The sequence below is a fragment of the Vombatus ursinus genome, unplaced genomic scaffold, assembly GCF_900497805.2.
Source record: "Vombatus ursinus unplaced genomic scaffold, bare-nosed wombat genome assembly UNPS02014830.1, whole genome shotgun sequence".
NCBI lineage: Eukaryota > Metazoa > Chordata > Mammalia > Diprotodontia > Vombatidae > Vombatus > Vombatus ursinus.
This window is the reverse complement of record NW_020954608.1, coordinates 14,169,226-14,193,045: the sequence shown is the minus strand read 5'-3', so window position 1 is coordinate 14,193,045 and position 23,820 is coordinate 14,169,226. Positions and strand designations below refer to the sequence as shown.

Genomic DNA, 23,820 nt, shown 5'->3' with positions numbered 1-23,820 from the left:
AATGACAGTTGGATTTGTTTGTAGGAAAAAAAGGGGTTTATGATGCTAATTCAGGACCCAGATCATTATTACCAGAAATTATACAAGGGTTATCCTTCAGGATCCCAGACTTCATGAGCAATATACATCATATAAAGGAACAATAGAAACAGTACAGCATTTCACTGTGGGCTGTAAAAATTTAACATTTACAAAGTAACTAGCAAGACCTGACTGGATGGCTGCATTTATATGTAAGAAATGCATAATCTCTCATAGGCTGACAGATGACAAATCCTCATACTACAAATATATAACTCAAAATACCCTGGAAAACTCAACCAATAAGCTGTTCTGAAACTGGGCCTTTATCACAGACTGAACTGTTGCCTGCAATCTTCTGCACATAACCTTGATCCATAAAAGCTTAAGGAAAATAATTTTAATAATAACAATAATAGTTAGCATTTATGTACTGCCTACTATGTGCCAAGCACTGTGCTAAGTGCTTTACAAATATCTTGTTTGATTGCCACAACAACCTTGAGAGGTAGGTGCTATAATTTTACAATTTTACATTTTACAATTGAGGCAAACAGAGGTTAAGTGATTCGCACAGGGTCACATAGCTAGTAAGTGACTGAGGCTGGATTTGAACTCAGGTTTTCCTGATTCTAGGCCCACTTCATCCACTGTGCTGTTTAGCAGCCTGTTTGGACAATAACTTTTAGTCCAGAGCCAATGATTACAGTCCATCCAATAACATTCACCATAAGCAAGAGTCCTGAAAGATTGATCATTTTGGTTTCTATAAGCTTAATAGAAACTGCAGCTGATCAATGTGACTATAAATTACAATTTCCATCTCAATTAATAAAAAATATGAAAACAAGATGATGATGATGATGGCTTGACCTGTAATTTAGCCTCCCCATATTGATATGTCAGTAGCATTCGCACCTGTGAGGTGAGTCATAGCAGTCAAAATAAGAGAACTACCTCATGAATAAAGGAACCACCCTAGACCCTAATAACCCATCTTGTACGTGAGTAGTTCACTTAGTGAATCCAAAGTTAAGACTTTGCATTTATCCTGCTTGAATTTCATTTTATTATGTTCAGCCTTATTTTCTAGCCTTTTATAGTATTTTTTTATTTTATTATCCTCAGTTATTCTTCCCAGCTTTGTGTCACCTAAAATATAAACGTCATATATTTTTATCTAAGTCATTGATAAAAATGTTAAGCAGCATAAGGTCAGGCTCAAATTATTTGGGCATTGTCATGGGAGATATTGCACCAAGTGATGCCGAATCATTAATGATTACAGAGAGAAGTAGTAATGTATCGAGTGATGGACTTGAAGACAGGAAGTCCTGAGTTCAAATGTTGAGTTAGTCCCATACTAGCTTGTGAACCTGGTCAAGTCACTTAACCTCTCTCATCCTTAGTCCTCTTGTCTATAAAAGTCTAGTACCAAAAGCACTTACCTCACTGGATTGTTGTGAGGATCAAATGCAATACTATATGTAAAGCATCTTGCAAACCTTGAAGTGCTATATAAACATTGGTTAGTGTTATTATTATTATTAGTCTAGCCCTTCAACCAGATCTAAATCCATCTGTTTATATATAGTCTCTATCTCTCCATCTTCTCCACAAGAGATACTTTGTCAAATACTGTTTATTTGCTGAAGTCTAAGTAAACTATATCTTCAGCATTCCCCTGATCTACTATTTAGGAACTGTCAAAAAAAACAAATCAGAGAGTCTGGCATGACCTGTATTTGATGAGGTCCTGCTGGCTTTTTGTACTTACCACTTTTCTAGATGTTCCGTAACCATCTCTCCAGGGCTTTACTGTAGAATGTTTCCTGAAATCAGAGTCCAGCTCACAAGCTTGTAGTTTGTAGACCCTGCCCTCTTTCCTTTGGGCATTTGCCCTTCTCAATTCTACACTAACTCTACCTTTTTCTACAGTTTTTGAACTGTCACCAACAGTAATTCAGCATCTTAACAAGATTCTTTCAGTTACCAAGAATGTAGTTCATCTGAGCCAGTTGTTTTCATTTTCTGCTTTAATTTTGTAGTCTGTGACCCATAACTACATTTTTCCTTCAATGTAGCCCCACCCTGTGGTATCTAGGTTGGTGGATAGGTGGTTTTCTCCTTTCCCCCATCAATTTTAGTTTAGAGACTGTTTGAAAACACCAGACAAATGCAATTTCCCCACTTTTTATTAGGTGTACTTCATTCCTGACCAGGAGTCTATTATTACTTTATTTTAATATAAATCCCATTTTTAGGCACAATACATCAGTATTACCCATTGGAACCCATTGGAGAGAATCAGTAAATAAGGGTGAGGGATGAGGAAGAAGAGGGGATGTTAGCCATTAAAGCACTTTATTCAGTCCATTCGGGGCGGGGAGGACCAAACAAACTGGTATCTTGAATTGATCATTTAGAAACATGATGCTTTCATATTAGATCCTGATTATACCAGGAATATTGGGCAGGGGTTGGGGGGAGGCCCTTCTAGAAAAACTACTTTTGCTCTCAAATATGACCTGAAAAAAATGACTTTCTCTATTTAATGAGAGCCACATCAGGGATAGGATAATGATTTTCCCATTTCTTTGTCACCAAGGAACAGTTTCTAGTAATAACAAAACATGTTATTCTTGTAGGCAAGAATTGACAAATTAGCCCAATTATGATACAGGTGTTTTTTTAGCCTCATGCCAATGATAATATATGAGGATCTTTGAGTTGAGTGCTTATTGTTAGCATAAGGTAGGACAGGCAGGGAAAGCTATTTCCAAACAAGTTAAATAGAATTTTATAGACTACCCTTTGATTATTGTCTCCAAGGCATAAAATATCATGTGTGTTATTTTCACTAAGAGCAGTGAGCATTTCCTTTTGCCTATACTGAATAGGACAGATAGAAGGCTCTTTTCATGTTGGAAGAAGAAAAATAGTATTTGTGATCTAGGATAGGATTTGTCTGATTACTACTACCACCACCTCCTATTATTTTTATATCACTTTACAGTTTGCAAAGCCCTTTATGCGTTTGATCTCATTTACCTCTCAACAATTCTATTAAGTGTAAGTACTTATGGATGTTATCCCCATTTTACAAATTGAGAAACTGAGTCTCAGGTGACATATCTTGCCCATGGCCTCACAGCTAGTTGATCTTTGGAGGTAAGGTTTGACTCTAGATAGTCACACTTTATGCTCAGTGCTTTCTCCCTGACACCACACTGCCACAGCAGATGGCAGATCCTTAGTGCTAGAACTCCATGAGAGCTCCATGAGAGAGGCAGCCTGAAATAGTTGCTAACCTGGACTTTGAGGCAGGAGGAGTTCAAATCTTTCCTCAAATTTCTAGCTTTGTGACCCAGGAGAAATCACTGAGCCTCTTTGTGCTTTAGTTATTTCATCTATAAAAGTGAATGAGTTGGATCAATGGACTGTTAAGTTTCCATTCTATCATCTCTGATTTAGAAACCTTACTGATTTTTTTATGGATGCCCATAAGTTTTCGAATTTATAAAACAGGTAGGCTATGGGGTTTTGACCTCTAGATGTATAGCCTAAATTAGGCAGGGGAAAAAAAAAACAAAACAAAAAAGCAAACATGCAGCAAAGAGCAAGATCCTACCCCCCTCATCATAGGTGTTCCTCGTGTGTCCTAGCATGTCTTTGTCAGAGATCTCATCAGTTCCCATGGCGTCAAGTATGTCTATGAAAATAACTCAGATCTATGTATTGATCTGTGATATATACATATAATCTATGCATTCAGCTCTAATGTTTCTCCTGAGCACGCAGTCCTAGATCACCAGCTGTTTTTTGGACATTTCAAATCCCATAGACACCAAAAACTCAACTCAAAACACAACTCTTCTTTCCTCTTACACGCTCCTTCCTAACTTCCCTGTTTCTGTTGAGGGCATCACCTTCTTCCAAGCAGTGAAGTCCATAATCTTTACTTTCCCTTACTCTCTATATATAATCATTTACTAAGCCTTGTGGAACCTACCTTTACAAAATCTTTGACCACCTGGTAGAATAACTTTGTGTGCCTAAAATACTAGCTTTTAAACTAGCTCTACAGATAAATAGAAAAAGAAAAATTGACTAATTTTTTACACTCTTCTCATCTTGCCTCTTCCAACACTACCACTGAATACAATGGCAGTAAAATAAAATAGATGATAAAGAAAAAAATTTTTCAAGTCACTAGGGAAAAGTTGCAATTTTTCCTTGAAGACATTTGCCATAAATTTATTAAGTGTTGGATGACTGCGTGCTACATACATAAAACATGAGCTGTGTACTTTGGCTGAATAATTATCCTCTGATTCTTTCCTCCTCTTTTATTCAATAAATATTGAAGTCATTGTATGTGCTACGCAAATATAATCAGTTTTCTTACAATGCAATGTACATTCCTAAAAATCACCGAGCTATGCAAAACTGTACAATAAAAACCATTTGGGTAGAAGAACATGGAACATATTACCCATCAGACTGATGGATAAGAGAATTTATGAATAAACAAGAGACATGTAAAATGGATAATTTTGATAACATTAAATTTTAAAAAGGTTTTATACAAATAAAACCAGTGTAGCCAAGATTAGAAGGAAAGCAGAAAATTGGGAAAGAATTTTTATATTGCTGTTTTTCATGGATGAAATCACACATGTGCAAAACCAAAATTCACATTATGCTCAAAATGTTCCTTAATAGATTAATCACATTGAAACAAATTTATGTTTTCAAGGGAAGCGGCAGGGTAATTGACTTGTCCAGTACCGTGCTACCAGCATGTGTCTGAGGGAAGGCTTAGATTTGGGTACTGCTGACTTTGGCCTGCTTATGCCTCCACTGTACCATGCCATCTTTCTAGATTTATCATGCTAGCTAAATAAGGTAATCATAGTTGAGTAAACAGGAAGGACATTTCCTAGTTGCACAGTCTGCTAAACCAAAATAAAGATATGAGTGCACCTATGAAGGGAATTAGGAAATTGGGCCTGGCTTATTCCCCATTTGTTAATAATGGAATGTTGTATATGTAGCAGGCTGTAAGAGCGATAACCAGATTGTAAGAGAAAACATTTATTTCACATTTTAACTGTTAATGGAAGAAACATTTTTCTTGTGGAATGCAACATCAGCTAGATCAGATAAGCTTTTTTTTTTTCAGACCTACACATTTTTCTTTGCCCAATGCGGTAGAATAGTAGGATCAAATTTACTTAGAATTCTACTGATCCCAAATACTCATTATTGTGAAGCTTAGAAATGCTCGCTAGAGTATTGTCACAGCCCCTACCTCAGCTTCCCCAACTTTTGACATTTGGGAGTTGAGGCCTAGATCTATTCAGGACCTTCCATAACAGACCAATAAAATGAATTTAGGATTCCTGTATCCAAAGCTAGTTCTATAAAGTCACATTTGCCCATGATAATCTTAAGTCAAATGATTAGATTTGCTAACCCAGGATTGTTATAAAATTAGAAGCTAACGTGTACCTCCAAACATTTGTTGTCATCCCTCCCCTTGACTATACATATACAAACTGCCTGGAGGCCCCCAGGGTTTCACATCATCTTTCCTGGAAATACATAGGTTAAATAAACCAAAACAGCAGCTGATACTCTAAGGTACTGTGCTATTTCTACTAGTTTTTGAATAGTGTTAGAAATGCTCCCTGTAGCAATAAAGCAATTTAAAAAGTGGGGAATAAGCATAGAGAAGGAGAAATTAAAATTACTTGTATTTGTAGATGATAGGATTGTTTATAATAATGAGAACCTAAGGAAATTAATGAACATTAATTGGGGGGGTAGCTAGGTGGCGCAGTGGATAGAGCACTGACCCTGGAGTCAGGAGGACCTGAGTTCAAATCCGGACTCAGACACATAATACTTCCTAGCTGTGTGACTCTGAGCAAGTCACTTAACCCCAATTGCCTCACGAAAGAAAAAAAGAAAACGTTAATTGAGACAATAGATCTATATAAATGCAATCAATAACACAGAATCCACAAAACTATCACCTTTTCTACATTTTACTAACAAACCTCAGGAAAGAAATACAAGAAAAATGCAGTGGAAATAGCACTAGATCTGGAGTCACAGGTCCTGGGTTTGAATCCTGCACTGCCACTCACTGCCTGTGTAACCATGGATGATAACCGCAACAATATTAGTAATAATACCTAGCATTTATATAGTGCTTTAAAGTTTGCAAAACACTTTGAAAATGTCTTATTTTATCCTGATAAGAATTCTAGGAAATGGGTTTTCCAAATTGGGAGGATAAGGAAAGGGTAATAATAATATTTTCTCATTTGTAAAATGAGGAAACTGAGGAAATACAGTAATTAAATGACTTGCCCAAAGTCACACAGCCAGTAGTTGTCTGAGGCAATTACTATTGAACTTGGATCTTCCTGATTCTGGACAGGTAGGTGGTGCACTGGATAGAGTGCTGGGCCTGGCAGAAGACCCGAGTTCAAATCCATCCTTGGACAAGCAGTGTGACCCTCGGGAAGTCACTTAACCCTATTTGCCTCAGTTTCCTCGTACGTAAAAATGAGCTAGAGATGGAAATGGCAAACCATTCCAGTATCTTTGCCAAGAAAACCATAAATGGGGTCATGAAGAGTCAGACCCAACTGACTCTTTCAACAACTTTCAGATTTCAGGTCGAGCACTATGCCCTGTAAACCTCACTGCTTACATTTTTTAAATTTCAACATTTCTTAATCTGTAAAATGAATCTGTTTAACTAAATGGTCTCTCAGGACTTTTCCATGTCTAAATCTGTGATAAAGTAACAAAACAATTTTTATAAAACTAAAAGAAAGCCTGAATAATTGGAGAAAGATTCTATATTTTTGACTGATCAGTACCAACATGGTAAAAATGTTCCTACCTAAATTACACACATTTACTACCATATCAAATTACCACAAGGATACTTTATAAAATTATTCAAAATAAAATTTATTTGTAGGAACAAGGTGTCAAGAATACCAGAGGAATATAATAAAAAAAAGAAAGTAGAAAAAATAGGCTTGATGCTGCCAGATTTTAAACTATACTTCAAAAAAGTAATTAGTTAAACTATCTGTCACTGGATAGACAGAAAAGTAGATTAGGTGAAAAGACCAGATAAATAAGAACTAGAAACAATGCTGATCACAATTCATATTGCTCAGTAAACCCAAACGCATAAATAATTACTGGTAAAGGGACATCTTCAACAACAATTGCTGGGAAAACTGGAAATCAGTTTAGCAAAAAAGAGGTTTAGATCAGCATCTTATACCACATTAAATTTCAAATGAGTAAATTATCTAAATATAAAAAAAATTACACCATAAAAAAAGAAAAAATAGAGAATAGAAAGTTATTTTTTCCACGGTTTCAGTTGGCAGAAAAATGAATTATCAAACAAGGGGAGATGATACAAAAGATAAAATAGAAGCATTTATATACTTGTCACATAGTAGATACCTAATAAATCCTTTTTTGAGTGATAGAATTATATACAATTTTAAAATTTTTACACAAATGAAATCAATGCAGCTCAAAATAGATTATAGCTCATAAAAAAACTTCATCAAATATTTCTGAGAAAAAGCCTGACATCCAGAATCTAGAGTAAAATTGACACAAATATGTAACAAAGAACTGTCTTCTAATTGGTAAGTGGTCAAAAGACATGTTCAGTTTTCAAAAAAAAAATTAAACTATAACCACGTAAAATAATGTTCAGAATCATGTATAATCTGATGAATTACATACCCACCAAACTAGCAAAACTGCTAAATTAAAAGATGGTAAAACTAGCTCATTGAAGGGCCTTTGTGAAGACAGAAATGACAAATTCACTACTACTGAAATTGTAAGTTGTTGCAATATTTCTAGAAAACAGTTTCGAACTATGTAATGAGTTAACTAAATTATTCATATCCTTGGACCTCAAGAGCCCACCCCTGTAACTAGGGTTCAAAAAGATTATTGATAAGGGACAAAAAAACCCTCATATGAACAAAAAAATTATTACGTATTACAACAAAAAGCTATAAATAAAATGTCCCCAAAGATTGAATCATAGGTCATAGGGTTTTTTAAGAACCAGAGTCATTTTTTTAAACCTTCATATTCAAGAGATAGAAAAACTGAGATTAAATTACTAGCACAAAGATTATATAGCTATCCAGTGAACCCAAGTTCTCTCACTCTAAATGACTGAACAGATTATAGGAATGTCATATAAACAGGGCAGCTAGGTGATGCAGTGGATAGAGTGCCAGGCCTGGAGTCAGGAAGACTCATCTTCCCAAGTTCAGATCTGGCCTCAAACACTTATTAGTTGTGTGACCCTGTGCAAGTCACTTATCCTGTTTGCTTCGGTTTCCTCATCTGTAAAATGAGCTGGAGAAGAAAATGGCAAACCACTGCAATATCTTTGCCAAGAAACTACCAAACAGGGTCATGAAGAGTCAGGCACAACTGAAACGAATGAACACCAACATCGTGTAATGCTGCTTGCTATAAGGAATAACAACTATGAAGGTTTCAGATAAAAAAAAAAAAAACAAAAACTACAGACATATAAAGTATGATGCAGAGTGAAGAAAGCTCAATGAATGAAATACTTAATGACTGCAACAATGTACTTAGAATCAATGTGGAGAGGCACCTAAATTCTGGTCAAATACAATGGGCAATATCAGTAGTGTACTATTGGATTTTAAGGGATACATACCCCTCCTTTCTATTAATCATCATCATCTTTGGGGGGTACATTCTTTAAAAGGGTTTGTTTGGATATTTGTTGGGAAGTATCTGTTGTATAAAAAAAATGAAGAACAGGGGGAGTGGGCAGTGGGACGAGTTACACCATCCTTTTGCAGTTCTCTTCAGCCAAAACTGTTTATAATGTTGTGTTAGTTATTCCATATTTTCCAGAATGTATTCTTAAGATTATGATGTTTAACTGCTAGTAATGGTCAACTTGTTGACTTTTTGCTTTTTAGGTCACATGAACCAAACCAGTGAATGTGAAAAATGGATCAAGGCCAATGCCCCCAGTGGCACTGTGCATCTCAAAAGCCAAAGCTGGTTTCAGTCCCTCAGACTGAAGGGTTTCTGATTGTTTGAACTCTGTTATAAATAACAATCACTGAACATCAAATCAGTGAGAAAGTATTGATGCCCCTAGTTATAGAAACATTAGAAATGTTAATTTAGTAATGAATGCTGACTGGTGAATGATATTCTGTGGTCTCACATTTGTGTTTAGCTGCTATGTGATATTTCCAGATATATATACCTCAGCATCAGTTCAAGCTGTGAATAATAATATATTTGACAGAATTTGCAAAAAGCCAATCACTGGCAAAATGAAAGACAACTACAAGCAGTATTCAGCTATTTTGTTGCCTGGTATATCAATATAGGAGATATTCACTGCAACTTGATAATGAGAAATAAAGTTGTTTTATGAACTCCTTACTTTCAAACCCTAATTCTCTTGGAACATTCAGTTTATGCATAAAACCAGTCAGATCTGTTCACTAGTTTATATTTTTCACAATTAAGAAAAATCCATCTTTTATGAAGGATCATAAGAGGAACATTTTAATTTTTAATAAAGTTTTAAAAATACTGTGACTTAATTTCCTTTTTCATTGTTAAATTTTTTATATACATTTAAGATTCTATACATTTTAGCTTCTAGTTTTAAAAAATAAAAAGATGGTTTAGCATTGATTTCCCAGCTATATTTACTTTTTACTCACAGAGAACACAGTGGTTCACAGACACAGAATGTGCTCCAGTTTGGAAGAAGCCTGGCGTTTTTTTGAAAACCATTAAGTTGGAGGAAATAGTGAGACAATTTTCCTTAATTGTATTCATTCTTATCTAGGCACGCACACATTCTGCCTCCCAAAGCTAAAAATAAATTTATGGAGTTAGCCAACAAAAGCCAGAAGGATCACAGACACAACAGTAATTTTTATTCTCTACACTTAGTAAGATATCAAAAAAAAAATTACCTTATTATTATGCTCTCCCAAGCCCATTTTTACTTGGGTGATGGTTATTAAATGTTTTTTTACTGAAGGCAGCAGTAAGCCTTAAGTTATCTTTTAGTACTTCTCACAGAAAACTTTTGGGATTAACTAATTCTCACTAATGAAAATGGGGTTCTTCTGCTCTGCATCTTACCTTCTCTTGTAGCCATTTCTCCTACCATTTCTGGAGTTATGAAACCTGTCCTCTGCAGTGAATAATAAGGGCAATTATGCCCTCTCTTCCTCCACCAAAAATTTGAGTAAGTTCTATGAGACATCCTGCTCCATTTCTTTAAGTAAACCAACTGACTTTCTCCTTACTCTCACTTTTATTGCTCAGGTGTTCATAGCTTCCTCTGAAAAGTAGTTCCCATTTGTACTGAAAACCTATGGGATCCAAATTGTTGAAGCTATTCTTTAGGCAGTCCTTGTGTCTTCCAGTCCAGTAAGAAACCACCTCTTCTTAACACCCTGTAAATTTAAGTCTTTTGACTTTTTCAGTTCTGCTGATGAGAAATTCTACTTTGCCTCAAATCCTCTGATCCAAACTCAAAACTTAAAAGAAAAGATATAAATGTATCAGAGGAGAAGAGTACAGAAAGAATGGATGAGTTCACAGAGAGTATTACTACTAAATTTCAATGGATGTGTGATCTTATCACTCTGGACATTTTCTCATCATTAGGGTGGCCAGAGCATTTTAAAAATTTGGACAAATATTTGAATATTAAAAACTACTCAGAAAAGTGAAAAATGCAGTTAAAATGCAGTAATGAATCATTGGAGAAACAAATACAAACCATCTGAAAAAAAATCTGTTATTAAAATATGGGAAAAATCCCAAATGCATTCATCAGTATTTTTTGGTATGACACAGAGATAAAGCTGATAGATATAGTTTGGTTTATATGTGTTTTTTCTAGAAAATTAAGAACCAAGCTGAGATGAGAGATTGTGAGCCCACTATCTGCTTCTGTGCCTTTTCATCTGAGAGTCCAGGGTGTGCATCAGGGTTAGTTACTCTATGAGAGACTGTGGACAAGATCTCCACAGGATGGAAAAGCATGCATGTGTTGGTTGCAAGCTATACCATGGAAGGAATGCCTTCTACTCAACCAGTGTCCTGGAGGTCAAGTGTGTCCGTAACTTTTTCTGTGTCATGGACTCCTACGGTAGTCTGGTAAAGCCTAATGACCCCTTTCCAGAATAGCATCTTTAAATATATAAAATATATGTTAACAAATAAACCAATTATGTTGAAAAATAGTTTTCAAAATACGGAAAAAAAGTTGATGGGCCCCCAGTTAAGAACCTCAGCCTGTCCTTTTATTTCATGCTGGTTAGGGTAGTACTGCAGCATTCAAGCTCTCCATTTATTATACTTTGTTCTTGCCTCATTACCCCCCTCCTTTTCTGATCACATATTTTTCTCCATTCTATCCAATTACATCCTGTGCATGTCATCACTAAAACTATGCTGTAGCCCACTTGAATCCACAATATTTCAATTGCCCTTTAGGTCGCTCACTACTTTGATTCACTGGTGATTGTGTTTATTTTTCACATTCCTTTTTAAACTTTGAGTTCCAAATTGACTCCCTCCCACACCCACTGAGAAGGCAAGCAGTATAAAATCAATTATACATGTGAAATCATGTAAAACATATTTCCATATTAGCCATGCTTTTTTTAAAAATAAAAATAAAGGAAATGAAAAAAATATACTTCAGTTTACACTCAGAGATCATCAGTGCTCTTTCTTGAGGTGGAGAGCATTTTTTTCATCATGAGTCCTTTGGAATTGTCTTGGATCACTGTATTGATCAGAGTAGCAAAGTCTTTCCACAGTTGATCATCATTACAACATTGCTGTTACTGTGCACAATGATTTTCCCATTTCACTTTGCACTTCACTTTTCATTTAGATATTGCCATGTTTTTCTGAAACCAACCTCTTTGGCATTTCTCACAGCACAATAGTATTTCATCACAATCATATGCTACAGCTTGTTTAGCTGTTCCCCAAATGATTTCCAATTCTTTGCCACCACACAAAAAGAGTTGCCATAAATATTTTTGCACATATTGGTCCTTTTTCTTTGCTCTCTTTGGGGTACAGACCTAGTAGTGGCATTGCTGGGTCAAAGGGTATATGCACAATTTTATAGCCCTTTGGGCATAGTTCCAAATTGTTTTCCAGAATAGCTGGATCAGTTCACTACTCCACCAACAGTTCATTAGTGTATCTGTTTTTCCCTCATCCTCACCAGCATGTCATTTTTGATAGGTGTAAGGTGGTACTTCAGAGTTGTTTTAACTGCCTTTCTCTAACCAATAGTGATTCAGAGTTTATATCCATTGACCATTTATCAATTGGCTCTTATTTTTATACATTTGACCCAGTTTTATACTCAGCATATATTTGAGAAATGAAGCCTTTATCAAAGAAACTTGCTGTAAATTTTTTTGATATTACTTCATTGTCTATGGTAGCTTTTAGCAAAATGTATTATTGTTCAGTCGTTCTTCAGTCACATCCAACTCTTTGGGATCCCATTTGGGATTTTCTTGGCGAAGATACTGAAGCAGTTTGCCATTTCCCCCTCCAGCTTTAGCCTACGTACTGAGCAAAGAGCAAGTTCAGAAGCAAACAGTAGCTGTATATCTCTGATCTCTGGATCACAGCAGGGTCTCAATTCCAGGCTATAGCTCAGTCTGAATGCAGCAGAATAACGATAGTAGGAACCTCACACCAATCAGGAGCTTCCAGTTCTGTCACTTTGAATCAGCAGGGCTTTCCAGTGGGCTGATAATAGCTGAGTCCAGCTGTATTCTACCAGAACTCCTACCAGGGGCAAGCTCACATCTTATTAAAATAAGTTGTTTATACCCAAGCCTATGTCAGGAACTTGCAGAGCTCAGGCCATCAGGGCAATGTCAGACTTAACTTAGATCAGACCACTTTGGGATCACTGAAAACTTGCAGGTTCTCAGACAGAGTTGTCATAAAATCCTAGAATAACACAATGTTCAATATCCTAAAGAAAGCAGCAGAAGGACCCAAAGAGGTCAGCCCAGCTCTGTCCAGAGCTCAGGCCTACCAAAAAGTCCAGTCAGAAAGTAGTCAGACAAGCATTATTAAACACTTACTATGTGCCAAGCACTGTGCTAAGGGCTGGGAATACAAATACAAACAAAAACAAAGGTAATTCCTAACCAAGATAATATTATATTCTGTTTGGATAAGAAGACAGCATACAAAAGGAAGCTGAAAAGAGGAGTGGGTAAAAAGGTACCCAGCACACAGACATAGTGGGCAAGACTGGAGTGCAGCCTAATGATAAATTAAGAGATGGCTGATCTGTGTGACCTCCTTAAACAGAGGTTCTAGTAACTATCCTATCAGAGGGAGGGGCTACAGAAGTGGAGAGTACTTCCAAGATTTTATTTTAAAAATCAAATAAGAGCAAGATGAAAAAAAAAATGCAGAGAGAAATGAAAGAAAGAATTGGGAAGAGAACAAACACCTTAAAATAGAAGGTAGGGGCAGCTCGGTGGCACAGTGGATAGAGCACTGGCCCTGAAGTCAGGAGGACCTGAGTTCAAATCTGGCCTCAGACTAAACAGTTGAAACTTACTAGCTCTGTGACCCTGGGCAAGTCACTTAACCCCAATTGCCAAAAAAAAAAAGGAAAAAAAAAAAACAGAAGGTACAAAACCATACCCAAGAAGCAAGCTCCCTGAAAATTAAAGTGGATGAAATCGAAGCTAATAAATCCATGAGACAACAAAAAGTATTAAAACAAAGTCAAAAGCATGGAAAAAAATAGAAGAAAATTACAGTATTTCATAGCAAAAATACCTGACCTGGAAAACAGATCAAGGAGAAAGAATTTAAGAATCATTGAACAGATAATCACATTTCAAGAAATAATTGATAAGTTAAAAGAATTAAAAGAAAACTGTTCTTAAAAAGAACCAAAGGTCAAAATGAAAATAGAAAGCATCTGCCAGTCACCTCCTGAAAGAAACCCCAAATGAAAACTCCCAGGAACATCATAGCCAAAATCCAAAGCTTCCAGGTCAAAGAAAATGTACTGCAGACAGAAAAAAAAAAAAGTAAGCAAGAAGTCACAGCCTACATCACACAAGATTTAGCAGACATTACTCAAAGAAGCAAAGAGCTTGGAAAAACAATATTCCAGAAGGCAAACAATATAGGCTTAAAGCCAGAAATAACCTGCCCAACAGAACTAAGTATACTCCTACAGGGGGAAATATACTGTTAATGAAATAGAGGAATTCTAAGGATTCCTTATGAAAGGACCAGAGCTGCAGAGAAACTGAATTACAAACATAGAAGTCAAGAGAAACATGAAAATGTAAATAGAAATGAGCAAACATAAGGGACTAAACAAAGATAAAGTGTTTACATTATAATACAGGGAGATGTTATATATATATATCGCTCAGAACTTTATTACTAACAAGGGTCTAATTTGATAGAGGGCCTGAGAGTGGTTCTTTCATGATGATCTTAAAAGAAGAAAGTAAGGGCAAAGGAAGAGCTCTATATTGTGGGGATCAAAGGGAGCGGAAGAATGGCGATAATTATCTCATGTACTTGGGTGCACAAGTAGAAGTTTACACAAAGAGAAGGAGTGGTGCATGAAACTTGAACCTCACTCATCTGAACTGGTCAAAGAATATACACACACTTACACAACTGATTACAAAACTACATTTCACTTAACAAGAAAATGGGGGAAAGTTGGGGAAATAGGGAGAGTAGATTAAAGGAGTGATTAGTCCTAAGCAGAATAAAATGTAACTAAGGAGGGTGGATTTTGAAGAGGGGCTTAAAAGAAAAGAAAGGATAAAAACCTATTATTGGGATCTGGGTGACAGAAAAAGATAAACAAGACAAAAGAAGCAGATTATACCAAACCTAGAGCTCTGGTTCCAGGGCTTCTTTAGAAAGAAGGAGAGGGAAACAAACAGAAAAGAAAATACAAGAGAATAAGATGGAGGGAAATACATAATGACTGGTCATAACTATGAATGTGATGAACTCACCTATAAAATGGAAAAGAATAGCAGAATGGATTAGAAAAGCAAAATCAAGAATATGTTGTTTTTAGAAGAAATAGACATTAAACAGAAAGAGGTACACAATTAAAATATAGGACTGAAGCAAATCTATTAGGTTTCAACTGAAGGAAAAAAAGGTCCAGTGATCTCAGAAGAAGAAACAGCAAAAACAAGCTTGATTAAAAAAGGTAGGAAAAACATTTTGCTAAAAGATACCATAGACAATGAAGTAATATCAGTACAAAACATATATGCACCAAATGGCATAACATCTAAACACTTGAAAGATTAAATGTTATAGGAAAAAATAAAACTATACCTTAATTTACCCCCTCTCAGACCTAGATAAATATAACCAAAAAATAAAAATAAATAAAGGACTCAAATAGTATTTTAGGAAACTACTGAATAGAAAAGAATATATACATGTTTCTCAGCTGTGCATGGAAATTTTATAAAAATTTACCATGTATTAGGTAGGGAATTAAAACATAGGAATAGCACATTCACAAATGCAGGAAAACAAAAGTATTACACAGATCTTTCACAAACCACAATGCAATAAAAAAAATACAATACAATAAAGGACCACTGGAAAGATTAAAATTCAGTGGAGATTAAAGAATTTAATCCTAGAGAATAGGTTGTCGAAGAACAAATCACAGAAATAATAATTTCATTAAAGGTAATGATGGCAATGAGAAAATATACCAAAATGTTTAGGATACATCCAAAGCAGCCTTTAGAGAAAGAACATATCAATGACTTGTGTATACAACTAAAAATAACCCAGAAAAACAACAAATTAAAAACTCTCAAACACCAAAGTAGAAATCCTGAAAAATCAAAGATTGATTATTTAAAATGGGAGAAAATCCCAAAGAGATCACAAAAAAGGGAAAAGGACCTACATGTACAAAAGGGAGGGGATTAATACATAAAGCTAGGACCTTTAAAAAAAGATCCAATAAAATAGATAAACCATTAGCTAACTTGATTTTTTTTTAAAAAAGGAAACCAAATTACCAGTTTAAAAAATAAAAAAGGTATATACACAACCAATGAAGAAATTAAATTATTAGGAACCATTTTGCCCAATTATATGCCAGAAAAACTAAATCTAAATGAAATGGATGAACATTTACAAAAATGTAAAATGGCCAGATTAATAGAACAATAAATAGAAAACGTATCCCACTCTCAGAAAAAGAAATTGAACATGCCATAAATAAACTCCCAAGGGGGCGGGGGAAGGACCAGATAGGTTTACAAATTAGTTCTCTCAAATATGTAAAGGACAATTAATTAATTATTAAATAAACTTTGAAAAATAGGGAGAAAGTGGTCCTCTAATTATTTTTATATACAGATATGGTCTTGATACTTAAACAAGTCAAAACGGAAAGGAAATTATGGATCAATATCCCTAATGAGTATCAATTCAAAAATTTTAAACAAAATATTAGGAACATATTGTAAAGCCTATACACTATGATCAAGCTGGATTTATACCAAGAATGCAAGGCTGGTTCAATATTAGAAAAACTATAAATATAATTAATCATTAATAACAAGAATAACAAATTATATGATTTATATCAATAGATTCAGAAAAGGTTTTTGACAATACATAAAGCCTACTCCTATTATTTTTTTTTAAATAGGCAGCAAAGGAATAAATAGATCTTACCTTAATATAATAACAAGTATTTATCTAAAACCAAGAGCCTCCGTTTTCCACAATGGGGATAAATTAGAGGCCTTTCTAATAAAATCAGGTATAAAAAAAAAAGGAAAGATTTCCATTATCTTCACTACTATTCAATAGTATTAGAAATGCTAGCTATAGCAGTAAGACAAGAAAAAGAAATTGAGGAAAAACTGTTGCAGATGATATGATTTAATTAGAGAACTTTATACATCAACTAAAAATGAATTGAAACAGTGAACTTCAGCAAAATTGTATGAGCTAATATAGACCCACATACATCGTAAGTAAGGTCTATATATTACTAAAAAAAAAATTCAGCAGAAAGAGATAAAAAGAGAAGCTCCATTTAAAATAACTATACAAAGTACAAAATACTTGGAAATTCTTCTGCCAAGACACATACAGGAACTATATGAACGGAAGTGCTAAATACTTTTATACAAATAAACATAGATTGAAGAAAAAATAATTGCTCGTTGGTAAGCCAAGCCGATATAATAAAAAATAACAATATTACCTAAATTAATTTACTTGTTTGGTGTCATGTCAACCAAACTACCAAAAGATTACTTTGTTGAGGCAGGAAAAAAATGATAACAAAATTCATTCAGAGGAACAAAAAGTCAAGAATATCAAGGGAATTAATGGGAAAAAAAGTGGGATGAAAGGGGGCCTAGCAGAAATAGATCTCATACTACACTACAAAGCAGTCATCATCAAGACAGTTTGGGAAGAATCAAGAAATAGAAAGGTTGATCAATGGAACAGATCAGTGGGAGCAAATAAGCACAGTAACCAAGAGTGTGTTAAACCCAAAGATGCTAGCTATTGGGACAAGAACTCACTATTTGACAAAACATGTTAGGAAAACTGGAAAGTTTTTGTCTGTCAGAAATTAGGTATAGACCAACATCTCACACAGTATACCAAGAGAAGCTCCCAAAGGATACATGACTTAGACATAAAAGGTAACAGCATAAACAATTTAGAGAAGCAAGGAAGAAATTACCTTTCGGATTTATGGATGAGGAAGAGTTCCTGATCAAACAAGAGATAAAGAGGTTCAGAGAAGATAAAATAGATTACATAAAATTAAAAAGCTTTTGCACAAACAAAACCAATGCAGCTAAAATTAACAGGAAAGCAGAAACCTGGGGGCTTGGGGGGATTTTGAAGCACATTTCTCTGATAAAGGTCTCATTTCTAAGATCTATATGAAATTGAGTCAAATTTATAAGAATAAGAGCTATTCTTCAACTGGTGAAAGGTCAAAGGACACAATTAGACAGTATTCAAAGGAAGAAATCCAAATTACACATAGCCACATGAAAAATGGCAGCTAGGTGGCTGAGATAAAGTGCTAAGCTGGAGTTAGGAAGACTCATCTTCCCAAGTTCAAATCTGGCCTTAGACACTTACTAGATGTGTAACCCTGGGCAAGTCATTTAACCCTGTTTGTCTCAGTTTCCTCATCTGTAAAATGAGCTAGAGAAGGAAATGACAAACCACTCCAATATCTTTGTCAAGAAAACCCCAAGTGGAGTCACGAAGAATAGGACACCACTGAGAAACAACTGAACGACAACAAATGTGGAAAATGCTCCAGATCACTAATAAGTAGAGAAATTCAAATAAAAATAGATCTGAGGTACCAACTCACATGCATCAGATTGGCTAAGATGACAAGGAAAAAAAAAAAAGGAAAATGACATGCTAGAGGGAGTGTGGGGAAAACAGGTATACTAATGCACTATTGGTGGAACTGACTTGATCTGAGCATTCTAGAAAGCTATTTGGAACTGTTCCCCACCAAATTATTAAACTATACATACTCTTCAACCCAGTGATACCACTACTAGGCCTATACCCCAAAGAGATTTTTAAAAAGAGGAAAAGGGCCCATTTGTATAAAAGTATTCGTAGACTTCTTTTCATGGTGTCAAAGAATTGTAAACTGAAGGAGCATCCATCAGTTGGGGAATGGCTGACCAAGTTATGGTATACATATGTGATGGAATGTTTTTGTGCTATAAGAAATAATAAAGGGAATGGTTTTAGAAAAACCTGAGAAGACTTGTATGAACTGATAACAGAGTGAAGTGAGCAAAACCAGAACAATTTATAAAACAGCAACTTAGAAAGACTTAGGAACTCTGAGCAACACAATATAACCAATCACAGTTCCAGAGGACACATGTTGAAGCATGCAACCCACCTCCACAGAGAGAGGTAATGGACTCAGAGTGCAGAATGAAACATATTTGTTTGGGACATAGCTAATGCGTGGGTTTGTTTTGCTTAACTGTACATATTTGTAATGGATGTTTTTCTTTCTCAAATGAGTAGGGAAAGGAGAGGAAGGAGGGAAAGAATTTGGAATTTATGTTAAAATAAAATTGTACTAAAGCCAAAAAACTGTGAGGAATTGTGCCTCGCTGGAGGATTGTCATGGGCAGCACAAATGCCTGGGGAGCTGTACTCAGCTGAATCAATTCAGTGTCCTCCCTAATTATCCTTGTTGGATATCCTGACTCAGCTGCAAAGGAACAAGTAAACCTCCTTTTGTTAAGTGTCAGATCTTCTTATGAACACAAATACAAAGAACTTTTCACACAAATAAAGACATCTAAACAACTGGAGAGATACTAATTTCTCATGGGTAAGCTGAGCCAGTGCAATGAAAATGACAATACTACCTAAATTAATTTACTTATTTAGTGCCATACCAAACTACTAAGAATTACTTTAGAGAGCTGGAAAAAATCATAACAAAATTAATCTGAAAGAACATGGTCAAAAATGTCAAGGAAATCAATTTTTAAAAATGAGAAGGAAGGGAGCATGCTACTCCTAGATCTTAAAACATACTACAAAGCTGTAATCATCAAACAGTTTGGTACTGGATAAAAACACAGAGGTTGATCAGTGGAACAGGTCAGATAGATAATATTACAGAAGCAAATGAACACAGTAGTCTAGCATTTGATAAACCCAAAGATTCCAGTTATTATGGCAAGAGCTCACTATTTGATAAAGAGTGCTGGGAAAAGTAGAAAGTTTCTGTCTGACAGAAACCAGCTATAGCCCAGTATCTCACACAACATACCAATATCATCTCAAAAGGGATACATGACTTGGACATAAAGGATGACAGCAAAAATAAATTAGAGAAGCAAGGAAGAAATTATGTCAGAGCTATGGATGGAGAAGAGTTCATGACTGAAAAAAGAGATGAACTCAAAGAAGTAAAAAGAAAGGCAATTTTGATCAAGTAAAATTAAAAAAGATTGTGCACAAAAAATACCAATGTAACGAAAATTATAAGAGAATAAGTTAAATGGAGAAAACTATTTTCAATATTTCTTTGATAAATATTTCATTTGGAAGCTATATGGGGAAGTGATTCAAATTCATAAGAATTAGAGCCATTTCCTAATTTGGCAGTGTTCAGATGAAGAAATCTAAGCTATTTGTCATATGAAGCCATGCACTAAAATACTAATAATTATAGGAATGCAAATCAAAACAATTTTAAGGTTCTACCTCATACCCATTGATAAAGTTGACAAAAAAGGAAAATGACAAATGTTGGAGGGGTTTTGGGAAAACAAGTATATTAATGTGGACCTGCGAACTGGCCTAGACATTCTGGAAATTTCAAACTATGCCCCAAAAGCTATTAAATTGTACATACATTTTGATCCAATGATATCATTACTAGTTCTTTGACCCAAAGAAATCAAGGAAGAGAAAAAAGATTCATGTTTCCAAAAAGTTGTTTGTGATAATGGATAGCATTTTTATACAGTGTTTTAACTTTACGTGTCAGCTCATTGATCCTCACACTAACCTTGTGAGCTAAGTGCTATAATTTTATAACAGCTCTTTTTGCAGTGGCAAAGAACTAGAATGTGATGTGCTACTTTTCAAAATTTGTGAATGGTTAAATAAATTATAGAATATGAATGTGATGGAATATTTATGTGCCATAAGAAATAATGAAGGGGATAATTTCAGAGAAATCTGAGAAAACCTGTATGAACTGATGCAGAGAATGATTTATGCAATAATAAGAACACTGTAAAGACAAACAACTCTGAAAGAATTAGGAACTCTGATCAGTGCAATGACCAACATGACTTCGGAAGACTCATGATGAAACATGCTATCTACACCCCCTAACAGACAGGTGATGAACTCAAGAACACAGAGTGACATATATTCATTTGGACATGGCCAGTGTGGTCATTTTCTTTTTTTGCTTGACTGTACATTTTTGTAATTGGGATTTTTGTTTGTATCTTTGTTTTCTCAAAGGGGTCATGGGAGAGAAGGTGGGAAGGACAGTAGGCAAATCTCATTTGGAAAAAAAATAATTTAAAAATTTTTTAGAAATAAATACTACCTCTGATGCTTACTACCTTGGACAATTCACTTAACCTCCCCCTCAGATGAGCTCATCTGAAAAATGAGGTCGAACTACATGGACTCTGAAGTATAGCACTCTTGGGTACTTTGCATATTATCTCCTTATCAAATGAAATATTTGTAAAGAGCTTAGTACAGTGCCTGGCACCTAGTAGGTGCTTAATAAATGTCTGTCTTCCCTTTCCCCCTCCCATTACCTTACAATAGTATTAAAGCCTGAAATCTGCAAGATTTCCTTTGGCTTACTATCCTTATTTTCCTTTTATCAAGTAAGTGTCATCTGTCATCTCTATTAGGAAGAGCAAATTCAACATTTAATATTAGGGCTTCAGGCTCAAAAACAGCAGTACTTAGCAAACTTCTACTTTACTTTGGGAATCACGAAAGTCTACTTTTTTTTTAGTGGTGCTGGAATTCTCCCCACCTATCCCAGATCACATCCTCTTTTCATCAGAGCAGATGGTCTTTATGAGTTGTTGTGGCAGAAAGTTCATTCCTCTGAAGCCAACTGATGATGGACCTCCCTAAGCTGGTCCTCACACCACAGGCCAATGTTTAGAATCATCTTTCCAGGTGGGTAGACCTAGCAGAGTTTGTGCTATACTGGCCCTGTGGTAGGGTCTGAACCTATAGTATATGGAATTTCTGATGAGGACCTCCCTGTACCAATGCAGGTCTTATAGTCTTAGAGAGCTGCCTAAGGCACAAAGGTTAAATGACTTGCCCAGGGTCACTGAGCCATTATGTGTCAGAGGTGGGATGTGAACCCAGGTGTTCTTTGTTATAAAGCAGGCTCTCTTTCTACAGCATACTACACTGGCAAAGCCTCTGAAAACAAAGGGCTACCTCCATACCCTAAGACAGGGGTGGGGAACCTGGGACCTCAAGTCCACATGTAGCCTTCTAGGTCCTCAACTGAGGCCCTTTGACTGAATTCAAACTTCACAGAACAAATCCCAAAAAGATCCTTCTGTGAAGTTTGAATTCAGTCAAAGGGCCACACTTGAGGACCTAGAGGGCCACGGGTGGCCTCGAGGCCACAGGTTCTCCATCCCTGCCCTAAGACATCGAAATTTAGTGGAATGACAAAATCACACTTTTTTTAAATGGACAGGACAGTGACTTGGTTTTGCTTTTTTTTTAAATTATTATTATTTATTATTATAGATAAAAAGAACCAGCAATGTCTTTAGGAAATTGTAGTTGGAATAAGAAACTGAAGCTAAATTATTACTGCCTCTGTATAGAAACATTGTTAACATGAGATCCAACTAATAAAAATACTTTTTCCAAGCAAACAAAAGTGATTCAGAGGTTATAGAGGTCATTTGATGTTCATTCTTTGATTTTGGAGGAAACTTGTAATGTTGAAGATTAATTCTTGGCTGTATTTTCTATACTTTCTGGACCGTCCAATAATGATTTTCTTCTCCTTCTATGCAAGACTTTAACTCTCATTCTGTCATGGAAGATGGTCCCTTTGCAATCATAGCCAAACCAAATGGGAGGGTCCTCAATACTGTATTCACAATATTTAACTTGAGATGAAATTCGGAAATGTGCCACCCTACAACAGAAAGCGTCATTAGTTGATAACCACAGTTCTGACTGGGGAAAAATCTTCTAACTAGATCAAATTCCAAAGAATACATGGATGCTTCCTCAGAGTTTGTTAACCAGTCACCAGTGCTGACATCCCTTTTGTCTTGCCTAGGAATGTAATTTGCTATGATAAAGTCAGATGGCTAAGATACCAACCTTGCATTTGTAACTCTTCCACTCTCCTTCCCCATCCCCACTCCCTAGTGCAGGCATTAATACTTTGGAAGATGAAGATGGAATGACTTGGATTTGTAATTATATTGGATCAGTAACTGGGTCTGTAAAAATCCATAAAGACTGGTTTTGTAATCTAGAACCTTCACTCAGTTGTTTTTACTAGAGAGTGCAATGAGGGAATAGGTGTATTTGTTAAAGATAGTGGGACATTCCAGATATCCCTTGAATCCTCCCCTCTGGCTATTCAGAGAGAAAGAGACAAGAATATGAATGAATGGAAACACATTTATTAAATGAAGAGGAGGGGAGGAGAGGGGGGCAGGACAGGGCAGAGGGCAGCTTCCAAGAAGCCCAACACACTCAGGTCTCCTGAGTTTTTAAAGATGCTCTCTTCTAAATCTCTCAAAAAAGGTTTTCACACAGTCTCGTTTCTTTGACTCTTCTACCTCTTTCATTTGCTACTACACACTATCTCCCTGCCCTTTGTGGCCAAATGTTTAGACAAATTATGCATTATATCCTATTATATCCTTAACCCTCAACAATCCCACCACTACTAAAATTGCTCACTTGGCTCTCTAATTCCATTTAATTAACATTTATTAAGCATATGTTGTGTGCAAGGTATGACTTTTTTTTTCAGTCTTTATCCTACTTATCCTGAGCAGCATTTGTGGGTTCCTTTCTGGATACTTATTCCTCCTTTGGTTTCTG

The 23,820-nt window shown here is 35.6% G+C and overlaps 2 protein-coding genes across 2 annotated transcripts in view; one reads left to right on the top strand and one right to left on the bottom strand.

Annotated features, from left to right (window-relative positions):
* Nucleotides 1-9,693, top strand: part of FAM185A (family with sequence similarity 185 member A) — an 84,148-nt gene extending 74,455 nt beyond the window's left edge. Inside the window, exon 8 of the mRNA XM_027838704.1 lies at nucleotides 9,057-9,693. Coding sequence (XP_027694505.1) covers nucleotides 9,057-9,172 — 116 coding nt within the window. The 3' untranslated portion in view covers nucleotides 9,173-9,693. The remainder of the gene's footprint in view (nucleotides 1-9,056) is intronic.
* Nucleotides 9,694-22,701: 13,008 nt separating this feature from the next.
* FBXL13 (F-box and leucine rich repeat protein 13) overlaps nucleotides 22,702-23,820 on the bottom strand; it is a 254,089-nt gene continuing 252,970 nt past the window's right edge. The window contains 1 exon segment of the mRNA XM_027838888.1: nucleotides 22,702-22,894. Coding sequence (XP_027694689.1) covers nucleotides 22,702-22,894 — 193 coding nt within the window.